The sequence below is a fragment of the Diadema antillarum genome, unplaced genomic scaffold, assembly GCF_040938485.1.
Source record: "Diadema antillarum isolate AM-2024a unplaced genomic scaffold, OU_Dant_1.0 seq00000462_RagTag, whole genome shotgun sequence".
Lineage (NCBI taxonomy): Eukaryota > Metazoa > Echinodermata > Echinoidea > Diadematoida > Diadematidae > Diadema > Diadema antillarum.
Window position 1 is genome coordinate 889,509 of NW_027271433.1, and position 13,188 is coordinate 902,696.

The 13,188-nt window shown below is 40.0% G+C and overlaps 1 protein-coding gene across 1 annotated transcript; it reads right to left on the reverse strand.

Moving 5' to 3' along the window:
• Positions 1–12,142: 12,142 nt before the first annotated feature.
• LOC139733176 (uncharacterized) lies at positions 12,143–12,547 on the reverse strand. Its single transcript, XM_071644018.1, has one exon. The coding sequence runs from the start codon at positions 12,545–12,547 to the stop codon at positions 12,143–12,145; it is 405 nt and encodes a 134-aa protein (XP_071500119.1).
• Positions 12,548–13,188: the final 641 nt, after the last annotated feature.

Genomic DNA, 13,188 nt, shown 5'->3' on the forward strand with positions numbered 1-13,188 from the left:
AATTTCAAAAACATTCTTATTCTTCATCCCAATCACTATAAATTCTGAAACTCTGTACCCAGTATAACTAATTTACAGTTGTTCAAATGTAAACATCTGAAAATCATTCGAAGGTCTCCTTTAATTGGAGTCTATGTACAATGACAATGTAGGTTTGACAATTATGTATGTTTAACGTTGATTTCAATGTGAGGTGGGAAAAAAGGTGTGCCCAACATTCACAACAAACATTCAAAGATTTCAATGCTCATCTTTTGACTGTTGATTAGATCTCACGGGTACTGTTGCAGTGTTGGTGTGCATTGTTACTATTTAAATGTTCTTGTTACAATGTGAAGTTAATGTGATTGTGGATGGTGCAGGTGACAAGAACTTGTGGGAAGCTGTTGTGGCCGCTTGGACCAAATATTGTTCAAATGTGTACAAGTTAAACAGAATGGTACTGACCACTGCCTACAGCTAGTAGTAGAGCATGCATACAAACGGCATAAGAGCTGGAATATTGAAAACGTCACATGTTCAGATTGAAAGGGAACGAAACAGACATAGACCCTGGTCTATGTTTTATTGACAGTCTTGAAATGGTAGGACATTGATTTAAAAAAAAAAAAATGGCTGCCAGGACTGTAGGAGACCCATCAGGCATCTTTTACAGGTAAATCTAGTCATGAGAGAAATTGCGGTGTGTAGAAGTGCACAAAATGTAGGTTATAAAAGAAAAAAACAGTGCTTCACTATTAAAACACATCTTTTTACTATGGCAAAGAAATAACATGCAGACAAACAGAAAATAACATACAATGCCAGTTAGGCACAGGAAATGAGAAAAGAACTGGTTCTGGTAGGCCTGTATAACATCCCTTTGAAAATGGTAAAAGGGGAAATCAAAAGCATGCACATTGAATTAGTTTCTACATGTAAGCTGTCCACACACACAGACTGCTACCCTAGGCCAAGTAAAAAAAAAAGGTACCGGTGCTCCTGCAGAGCTGTAGTTTCTCATCGCCCAATCATCCATTTCTGATTTTTTTTCCCCTTTTTTTTACTTCCTTTCTTTTTCTTTTTCTTTTTCCTGCCCTTCTCTGCATTTCTTCTTTGCCGGTTACTCAGCTTCTTTTTCTTTGCTCTTCTTCAGGTATTCCTGGGACGGCCTATCCCTGTCCGGACAGCGTGTGTGGGAGCTTTGGTCTGTCCCTCACTCTTACCTTTTTCCAACCTGCACCTTCATGATACCAAATACTCATGAAGAGGTATTATGAGGTAGGATGGCCGCTGTGGATAACAATGTCTGAGTCTGTGATGAGCTGCACAGAAGAAGAAGAAGCGGTGGACGACCCAGGCTTTCCAGAAGAAGGACTGACAAGATGGGAAAGGATCTGAGACAGCTTGGGTGGGTGGAAGAACAAAGATTCCAGAGGGTTCAAGTTTAGCACGACTGAAATTTCTCGAAGAGGGAAAGAGGCCTGCAGCTCAAAAACCTGCTCTGACATACTCTGGCTTCTGTACTTCATCCCAAGCTTGAGCAGATGGCTCCGTGAATGTCCCTTTCATTTTGAACTGCCCTGGTTGGGCATCCCTCCACCAGTGCTCTCGATGTCGATAGGCCTGTCTTCAAAGGAGCAAACACACAGGTATGTCAAGTGGTTGCATGATGTGAGGTGCATGGGCTTCATGCGTGTAAACATCAATTATATACAAAGGACCTCCTGACATTGCATGCCTCTTTCTGAAAATGGAGGCAAGAAACTCTGTACTTGCCTGTATAAGTTTAGCATCATTGTTTACGTTTCCCAGACCAGTTCAATATCAACATGTGACATCATTCGCAGTTCTTGAATCATCCAAATCACTATAAAAGCTCTCTTTGTCATAGGAATTTCAAATTGGTATCACCATTAGATATGTTTCAGCCAGCTGTATACATCACTGTGATGTATGGAATAGTTCTTATACAAAGTAAATGTCAATCCCAAAAAACATTTCGTCTGTGGCCTGGACTATGTTGCAATCTACCATAGATTATGATATGGTAGGGACGCCTCTTTTGGTTCTAATGAAATGACGGAACTGTCAGCTGTGGGAATATAGCTATGGTACACATGGCTGTTTGTCAGGTTGTGGATTGAGCAATACTTTGTCGATAGTGACCAAGGGTGGATCTTTTGGGAATTGAGGCTGTAGTCATCATAGGGAAAGTGGTCTTCTGGGCCCCGTTTCATAAAAGATGTTAGGATGTCAACTCTTGCTGGAATGACAACTTCCTATAGCAACAACCAATCAGGAAGCTGCATTCATGTCGTTACCATGACAATTGACATTCCAGCAAGAGTTGTTATCATATCAACTTTTTATGAAACGGGGCCCTGGGGGGCATTTCATGAAGCGTTTTGTCAGATATTTCGTCTGACAAACTGTTTAAAGCTCTAGAAATTCTGTCATTTGATTGGCTGACAGCAAATTTGTCTGACAAAGTTATCAGACAAAATGTTTCATGAAATGCCCCCTGGGGGGCAGTTCATGAAGGAACTTGTCGGATAAAATGTCCGACAAGTCAATTATATTCGACAAGTTCAGAGAAATCAGCCAATCAGACTAAAGAATTTCTCAAAACTTGTTGGATATAATTGACTTGTCAGATATTCTATCTGACAAGTTCCTTCATGAAACACCCCCTGATGGTGAGTTCAAGATATTTGTGGCTGTTCTGCTGCTGATTCCATCCAAATATCATTAGCATCTGAGTTGAAGTTAAATGTGAGTCTTCACTGTTTGGGTAGGTTTGAGCAAGGACAATTTTCAAATTGCTAGATTCGTGACTGGGAGTTGGATATCATAAGAAATCTTACGAATGGTGTACTATGCTAATGACCAGACCTGCCACATTTTAGATATCCCTGCTCTTTTAATTGTGTAAGCCCTTTCCCTCCATGTACTCATCACAAATCTGTTTTGTTTGTTTGTTTGTTTGTTTGTTTTTCATCCAGATCCTGTTTGACTGTTAAGAAAGCTGACAGCTTGTTCATGAAGGTAAAAACTAAATTGCATGGAAATTTGTCCATAAGATAAATTTGCATTTGTGTCTTCTTTATCACCTTTGTTTTAGAATAAAAAAGTTTGATTAGTTACAAAATAGGTTACATTGTATGCAACTCTTATACTTGTTCACTTTATAATCTTCTCTGTGTTTGTTTGAACTGTATGTACATGTTTTAAACAAAAGATTTCAAGTACAATTGTACTTGTTACTTTGACTGTAGGCTACTTTGTTTTCAACTCAATGTTGTACACTTGAAGTCTGCGTTAGTTGGACCTCCTGCCAATTGTGTACTTATGGCATTCTTATTGCATTTGTGTAAGACAATGGCAGTGTGAAGTGGAGTTTAGCTGCCCATAATTGAAAACTATGATTTCCTCTGATATGCTCTAATAAATCAGCTTAGTAATATGCTCTTTTACTTGAAAATGAAGATAAATTTTGCTGGGAAATGCTTGATTCATCAATAGGTTGAAAACTAAACAAGCTTGTGATGTTCATTCACAACTTATTCGATGGGTACTTGTTTAAAATTTCTGTGCAAGTCTGTGCAGGTTTTTATGTTGATTTTATTCAGTCTTTCTTTTATAGACATATTCAGTGCTGCACTGTAGCAGTTTGTATTCAAGAACATGTATTAAATCATAGTGCATGTGCACAGTGCATGGTTTTAAATGTGCATTGCATTGGACCAAAGATCAAATAAATCAAATATTATATTTCTTGTGCTATTAAGCCAGATAGAAACATGGACAGAAAATGTATGGATTAGTAATACAATCCAGGGCATATTTGAAAAAAGAAGTACTTATGATTATGCAGCTCTACTGTTAATAAAAAAAAGGCAAAATCAGTATTGAGAGAATAGGTTTTATTTGGATACAGGTGTACATAAAGATAGGCTTGTAATAAAATGTTCATCTTTGAATTGAATATATAAAAAGTAAACGCTTGACCAAGCAAAGCAGCATGAAATGTTTTTTTGACATCATCCTCTGCTTCCTTCTCCCTTACAGTCTTCATTGCAGCCGTCCGTGCTCTTCCATTTCTTCTGTTTGCAACTCTTTCAGTGGCATCTTTTCCTGCTTCTGTGCCTGCTTTACCAGTTCTTCTCAGCATGTGGTGCCTTTGGGGCAGACAGTGTGCTCATCGGACCTTGGGGACACCGTCGAAGAGAATGGACGGAATCTGGAATATGTCTGGACGAAAAAAGGCACTGTCGATAGAGCTGTGCAGTGTGAGCCAAGCCTTAGGTGACACGTAAGAGGGTCGAATATGAGAGTTTGGAATTTCAAGGAAAAAAGATGCTACATATGAGTTTGCTGTGTTTTCCAGTAGCTATTCTGGATTAGAAAGTTGAAAAGCTTTGTGTGACAGGCATGACTGAAATTCAATTTTCTCTATGTGACGTAAATAAGACTACATTGAAAATGTTGGGAAAAGGGGATATGGATGATAAATTTATATCCAGTAATCATTTTGCATGGAGGAAAGAGAAGTAATTATGTCCATTAGTGCAAGTAATTCCGTACACTAACTTCTCTATTCCAGTAACAACTCTGATATTAGTAATTACCCTCCATTGACATCTACTATATACATACTGCATATAGGTCATTGTGTATGAAGATTTTGTGGTTTTGATGCACTATACTATACACATCCTATTGTTGAATGAGTACGCCTATGGCTTGGCAAAAAAGCTATTATACTAGAATTATGAGCAGTAATTTCCTTGTGCATTGCCATGGGCAACCATTATCCCCACATGTATTGTCTCTCATTGAGGTCATTTTAATCACATACCATTATGAAAGACATGTCACTTTTCTACATCCAATCAAGAAATTGCTGTTGATACCACATGCCATTTACCACTTATCACCAACCCTTGATGTCATCCTCAAATTATTTTTATGTATAAGCATGAATTTCCTCAATCAGCTTAATTCCTGTGCTAAGCTTACTGGTTGGTACTTGCATAACTGTGTGTAAACCAAATAACATTTGTACATTTATTCACTAGCAATCTCTAATGGACTGAAATGTATAAGTACACTATAATAGTATTGACCACTGAAAGGTTCCAGGTGAAATTATAGATTCTGAGGTGACTGGCATGGCACTATTTTCTTTTGGGCGAATAAGTAGAAAATAGTGTTATGCCAGTCACAGAAGAATTCATAAATGCAACTGGTACCTCAGAAAACAGTGCATAGCATGTTTGGTTTATATCCTATTTAAGTAAAATGTAAATCTAGATAATATCAATCATGATATATTTATAGGCCTGGTATTTACTTAAACTGCCCCATTGTTTGATGGGCAAATGGATACTGTCAGGCAAGTACAAGCTAGCGGACAGTTCCATTCACTCGGCTGCACTGTGTGCGGATGCGCAATCTACATACTTGCGTGCACGCGAGTGTTCACCACCATCCCCAATACCCACAGCGCATGGCTCAAACGCGGCGGCTAGCTGAGCCCTCGGCCCTCAGGAAGCAGAGTTCAAAGACTGTACTCCCCAATCATTCTGATAAAGCACGAAATATGGAGTATATTAGAGGAATGAATCATGAGTTGGCAAGCTTGACTTGTTCCTTTAGTATATGAAGGTTTGTGCACCCATACTTGATTTGTTTTTTTATTTGCAGAATCTGTCGAGGCAATATATGAAATCTCCGCTGGTTACCTTCTCCACTCTAGCTACAGAAGGCTGCAATCATTGTTAATGTTTTCATTGATAACCCCCTGAGCATTATGAACTTAATGCTTAATGCAGTTAATGGTCACCTGCGTGCACAGCTCCTCACAAGCCTGTTTCATCATTGTGTATTTACAATCAATGGGCGGCTTTGGTGCATCGTAGGTGCTCATTTGCGTTCTGCAGCTCTCTGCCTCATCGTATTTGCAATTTGCTTTGTTTACAAATCAATAGCTATGATTAAGCATAAACAAAAACAAAAACAAAAACAAAAAGACGTCAGGAAATTGCTCAAGGGATTGATATACCGAGGCTGACGTCACAGTACATTCACTTTCTGTTCATGGTGAAATTATTTTCGGTCACTTGAGCTTTCAGTCAATGCTGGTTTGACAACTTCATGATGTAATTGCCATTTTTTGCTTTGTACCATCTGTCCCACAAATATTTCCTACTTGTGCCATAATCCAACATTTGCTTGACAAGCAAGTCTGGGACATTGAAATTGTGTCCTTGTCACTGACTGACTTGCCCTATCAGGACATCCTTTCTCATGAAAAGCCATTCCTGGTCACCTCTTGGGGCTTTGAATAACTACTTTTGAAATAAGCCCAAGTAGCACTACTAATTTCATATAATGGAACAAGGAAAATTCTACCCCATGTCATTTGGTCTCTAGTTTTGAATCTGACAAGTTCAATTCTGGATTTCAGACCTTGCCATGGATCTATATTAACTTAGGCAAAAAAAAAAAAAATGTTGTATTGGCGTAACATGAGATTTTCAAATAGGGTCAGATGGGCGGATTTTGTTTTTTTGCTACCTGTATTTTACGTGTAAAACTCATATTTAACAAAACCCCATTTGATAGAGAGGGTCTGTTGCATCCAAAGTTTGTTATATCACCAGTTTAAAAGCCGTCACGACATACCGGTCAGAATACGAACGAACAAATTCCTGGGCTAAATCACCCAGCGCCACAGACAAATCGATTCTCCGAATAATGTTAAATAAAATCTTCGAACCGGACTTGCCAGTCGCTGATACGCTGTACTGCGCGGCCATTTTCCGACACCAGCTGTTGTTGTTGTTGTTTTTGATAATTCGCAAACCCGTATCGCACCCTCTCTCGGTAAAAACGATGTATTTCCTCTTTTTTTTTCGGAAAAGTTCAGGGTCGGGGTTTTTTTTAGGGTCGGGCGGGTTACGCCAATACAACAATTTTTTTGGGGGGGCCTTATTGTACATGTATCAACTCACTATTTGTTCATATTGCCAAGTCACTCAAAGTCAATTCCGTCCCTCTTTTGTTGAAATTCAATGATGAAAGCTGGAAAACTTGAAGTTTAATTTGAACACGTTTACAATTATCTGGACTAGAGCCTAGAGAAGTTAAGAGTCTACTGCATATATATTTGGTGAATCCAAAAATCACGACAATGAAAAGTGGAAAACCTAATGTTGAACACATTAACAATGTCTACGGCAGACATATTTCAGTTGTTGGTGTTAGAGAGTCTAGGCCGGGAGATGTCTGTTGTAGATGATTACGACGCATCCGTGGAAGTTAAATAAGTACGATCAACTGTCTGTCTAACAGATTCAGCGACACATTACGGTGAGCAGCAGATGTAACATCAACAGTACTGGTCAATCCATTACTAGTACTAGAAGTAGGAAGAGCAACTTGATTTGCTACATCTTGTAGGGATAAGAGGAAGGGAAAACACTGAGAGCTCTCTCCAGTAGACTGTTGGTGAATGAATCATCCATGTCATTGAACAAACCATTCCAATTGTCAGATGATGGAGGTTGATCATGATTGACATTACTGGGCACAGGCACAGAGTCTGATTCACACCTTTGTTCAATTTGAATACCAAAGAAAATGTGATGGACATGTCCACTTTGTGTTGATCACTTGTGCGGGGATAGCTCTTTATGGACATTTATGACTGATGGCCAGAAGCAGTCATGATATGGCGTGAAGAATATCCTGCTTGATGTAGGATGGTGTTGCTTGAGGCACAGAGAGAATGATTTGTGTACAGTTTGGAGCATCCTGCATTCTCGCTGATTTTCTTCATTGTCACTTTCAGAGTATTTTTGCCCAACGTCACGTTATAAAGTACATCATGCAATCCAAGAAAACTTTCTCAACATTGTAACTGTTCAGGGTTGGAAATGCTGGGACTTTCTTGGATGAGTTTCATGTCAGCTCACTTTTGATGCTTTTGGAATGCTGTTTGGAAACTGAAAATTTGAGGTTATCTCAATTCAGTGCAAGTGTGCTTCAATGAACATATTTATAGTTTTGTAGTACAATATCAGAGTCTTACTCCTCTTAGTGGCTATTCTATTTTGCCTTTTAAGGCAAAATATCATAAATAATAAGAGCGCCGTAAATGACTCTACTCTGTGTGACTCATATGATCTAAAACTAAAATCATCTATGTTAATAATATTGCATCAACATTTGGGCTTGTTGCTTTAGAACTCCTCTATCTAGCATTCTATTCCATTGCTGTGCTCGGAGTGGCCGGTTACACATATTTGTCAGTCTTCCAAACAATTTAATCCTAGTGATTAAGACAGTTTCTCCATATCCTTCCAAACCCTTTCAAACTTAAGCGCCTGCGCCAAGTTTACCTCTTCACTAAAATGATATCACTTTCCTCTGCTTGTAATCGACCACTTCACCATCTCTCATGGGATTTTAAACTGGCACTAATGCCCAATACTATTTGGTGAGTGTAATGGTTCTGTAGATCCGATAAAATTTCTAGTATTATACTCTTTCTCCTTAGCAACGCAGCCTCAAGATTCTTCCTCCTTTGTTGATGACCTATACAGGCTTATTCTTAACAAAACATTCTTTGTTCAGTCTGGTCCATGGCACCTGTAGATCATCCTTCGCCTTTGGTGGCACAACCTTCATATGTACCACATCTAGTAGCAGAATCCATTACAGTAATCCTTCAAACTGTTCTGTACTGACACCAGTCACATCACAATTTAATGAATAGATCCATAATGATACTGCTATAAAATACAATCAATGTTGTGGAGGATTTGAATTACCTATATGTTCTATTCAAAATATATTCTTGCATGTATTACCTCCAAAAACTTACTTTATATAAGGTATCGGTTGAGACAACACATAGACAAATGTAAACAAAAGGAATCGATTAAATGATGAATTATGTTCTTTTATCACTTGAAAAATGAAACATTAAACTCTTCGGTGAATTTCTTATCAGAAACTTGAGATTATATTAGTTTGAAATCAATGACAAGAAAATAAGGATTTGATGATTATGTTTGGATCAGAAATAAGTCTGATACACTCTTGGGTTATAAACAACTTTACTATACACTCGTCAAGTTTAATAGATCTACACAAAAGGAAAATGTAATTACTTTGAACTGTAAGTATTATAATAAAAATAAGGCAGTTGAATTAAAGTTACATGTTGCCATGGCGATTGAGATAATTATTAGATAGTATTATATGAACAGTCAGGAGAGTTCGGGGAGATGTTGCAATAATCTGTGAAGTCTTTGATGAGGAGTAAAAAGGGATGTCTTGGTCGCAGGAAACCAAAGAGGTAGACTAGTTTTAGTCCCATTGCAGTGCGTGTTATCCTATGGTAAATTGCCAATCGTCTGTGCGCGCGGCTCCTTTGAATTGCGTGCAATGCTTATATGCAAAGGTTGATATCGCGATATCGATTGCCAGCGAAAAAATGGCTGCCTCCAGCTCGGATCCGTTGCAGGCGCAGTTTGAACTGTTAAATGACGAGGAATTGGATGAATTAATCAATGGAACTGATTCGGCCAGCATGAAGCGATCTCTGAAATTCAGATGGCAAAGATTTGAGGCCTTCGTGAAATTTAACAAGACTTCATTGACGGATATTTCCCGTGAAAATTTGGATCAGCTACTGTCAAAATTTTTCGCTTGGGCAAGAAAGGAGGATGGTACATCGTACAGCAAACGTAGTATTCAGACAATCAGGTATGCAGTACAGCGTCACTATCTAAACGAACAAGGTTTTGTTTGACATTTGTGACAAAAGCACATTTCTAAAAAGCAATAGAGTTTACAAGGCAATTCTTGTAAAGCTCAAGAGAGAGGGGAAGGCAGATGTTAAACACAAAGTAGCGATTTCACCTGGTGACATGAAAAAAATTCAGAATTTTGAGGACCTTAACTGTAATTCACGTCTGACTTCTGAGCTTTATAAAGGTAGGTGAAAAATAACTCATAGACCCATTTTATAAAACAAATGATGCACAGGATTATTTCGCGGCGTTAGTGAAGGTGCGGCGCACTCGAGAGTATTGACAATGGTGCAACTTGCACCATTGTCAATACTCTTGAGTGCGCCGCACCTTCACTAACGCACTCTATCCTGTGCATCATTTGTATAATCACGACTCTATTAAAAACTTGTCCATGTCAGAGTCGAAGACCCAGCTCCATAGAAATGTTATCGTGTTGACTTCATCATTGCTGCATGCAATGATAGCAGATGTTTATAAAAGTAATGTTTAAAGTCATAGCAGATAAGTATAGTTAAAGATGGTGTGGAATTGCACTTTACATAGACAATTTGTCCAATGACAAGGATGTTAATGCTCCTGAAAGTTACATTACCTTTTCCAGAAGGAGACTGCACACCATTCTGTGTGCCTGTATTTTATGAGCAGTCTTCCTAGATGCTGCATAATAAGTCTCTCCTGTCTGAAGAGAGTGACTCATGTATGATGCTACGTTTCGATGGGCTTCCTCTGGAAGCTTGTTGTGAGCTTTGTGAAAAGAACCAAAGAACACACACAGATATTTTTTTTAAACATTAACCATACAAATGAATAAATAAGTAAATAAATGAATAAATTAGTAAAAAGATAAGTAATTATATAAATAGATAAATAAGTAAATGAATAAATAAACAAATAAATTAGTAAAAAGATCAGTGATTAAATAAATGAATAAATAAATAAGTAAATAAATAAACAAATAAATAAATGAATGAATGTTAGCCTTAGTTTTGACAGTATACAGTCTGTCCAAACAAACTCTTCTGAGGCTATGGCTTCCAGCATCCCCATGGCAACCTCATCTGCCGCATTGAGACCCCTGTCTTTGTCAACTGACCTGCATGCTTGGCCAAGGCATTCTTTCTCATAACGAACCATTAATGAACATTTTTCTTGTCACCTCTCTGCTCTTTATTAAGAATATTAAATTATAAACACATGTAGAACCACTTAACTAGTATCCTAGGTAATGTGCAACCACTCAGTTCATCCATGGTCACGTCATAACTATACCGTCAACCTGTCCCGCATTGAACCCTTCCTTCGAGCATAGAAATACCATAATACTGCACGGGAGTTCAGTGGTCTTTGCATGACCCTTTCAGGAAATTCCCACCCATTTCCCTCATCTCGTCGGCCATACCCCCAGGAACCAATTCCGCAGGCCCTGCCCATTCTCTCACCACCAACTCCAAAAGAGCGTCAGGGCCACCCCGTCCGACAGTGCACTCTGCCAGGTACCGAAGGGCGTTATACCGCGTCGGATACAGAACATCAGCCCCCCAACTCGTACAGCCAGGATGATGGAAACAGTCCGGTAGGTGTTTGAGCAAATGTCTCCTCCTGTTGGTAACTTGTTGCCCCCACCAGGGCAGAGCCTGCCTTGCATCCTTTCTTACGTGCCTTACCCTTGGTCCAGGAGCAGCTTTTCCCTGCCTGAGAAGGCCTGGGGACAGCCCTAGGCGGCGTCGCAAGGCGTAGGCGGTGGGCTGCCTGGGCCTCCTGAGGCGCCAGGGCCATTGCAGCTGCAACCGCACGTCCGCCGGTCATGTTGTGGGAGGGTATCCAGTGGGGAATATTCTCCAGGATCCACTCATAACTACACACTGGCCGACACTGAAGCTGCAGCGCTCGCACCCACCACCATTCGCCGCAACTCGTTAGCTGCCAGCTGGTACTGGGCCCGGATGATTGAGTTGACTCCAGCCTGACGGTGGAAATTCAGCTCACCCTGCCCCTGTACCAGCAGAACCGTGTCTAATAGTTCTCCCCGATGATGCTGAACCCACAGGCATTCGAGCAGGATCCTGGGCGTCCTCCCCCTTCCCCTTGTTGGCCTATGTCTGAATCCGCTAGCCATTCTGTAAAAAGGAAACCAAATGACATATTTCACTAGTAGGCAATCATAATATCTCTTATGTTCTCTAGCTTCTGATTTTACTTGGGGATTTTAATCTAAATTCCCAATCATGCTGCAATCGTAAGCCCTCACATTACTTCATTTTCTTTAGATATTTTGTTTTTTGCCCCAATCGCACCAATATGCCCGTTCCGTAGTTTCCTGTCCCCCTGTTTCTCTACTTGTTCTGAATATTTGTCAATGCGTGCTCCTTCTTCCGGACACACCGCCTATGGTACCATTCCTGGCACCCATCGCACATGATCATGAATGCGCCGGTATAGGGTTTACGGCAGAAGCAGAACATTGCTTCCGTGAGAACATTAGCGTCTCTCTCCCTCCCCTTAGGGATGTCCCTGTCCCGGCACTCCTTCAATCCGTCATGGTTAGTCACAAACATCTTATTCCCCATCTTCACACGGTAAAGGTAGGGTGTCAGCCTTTCGATGACTACTCCTGGCCCTTTCCATGAGGGGCTGAGCTTGCGACGCTGACCTTTGACTGTGGCGGTGTCCAGCACGTATACCCGGTCTCCCCCTTGGTATTCCCGAGAAAAGACCCGCAGATCATAATCTCGTTTCATCACCCATTAGTAGACCGGAGCGTGGACCTAGCCACCTTGTGTGCTTCAATATCTATCAGGGGAGCATGTTATTGCTAACCCCATCACCTGCCATTGTTTTCATCTAGTGAACTCTGTCACGACTCGGCAAGTGATCTCGACATGCCTTGTTCAGGCTTGAGATGCACTCTGAGAGAGCATTCTTTGTTCAGGATATAAAATCTGCCAAAGCATTCCCCGTTCGGGATGGCGGTCGGCCATGAATTGCATAGACAATATGCTAATTTGGCCATCAGTAACTCAGGATTTCAAGTAAGTGGCTAATTTGAATCCTCGACCAATTTATCTTCACCTGCCATTTATCTCTTAACAGTATTACCTTCCAACAGACTTCTTCTTATAACTCATCTGACAGTTGTACAATTTGTACCCTACAACTGTCTAGAATACTGAGGCACACCATATTTGAATTTGCATTAAATTCTAAGCTTTATTGTCATAATATGTCATTGCCAAATGTCAGAATGACCGAATAGTCTATCACAATTTAAAGTTCCCATTGTGAGCTATTTCCAAAGTGTCAGGATAACCAAATAAAATGTATCACAACTCTAAACTTGTCAATGCCAATTCAAAGACCCAGCTCCATAGAAATGTTATCA

Coding starts and splice junctions, on each gene's coding strand:
- LOC139733176 (XM_071644018.1), bottom strand. CDS start 12,547: ATGAAACGAGATTATGATCTGCGGGTCTTTTCTCGGGAATACCAAGGG.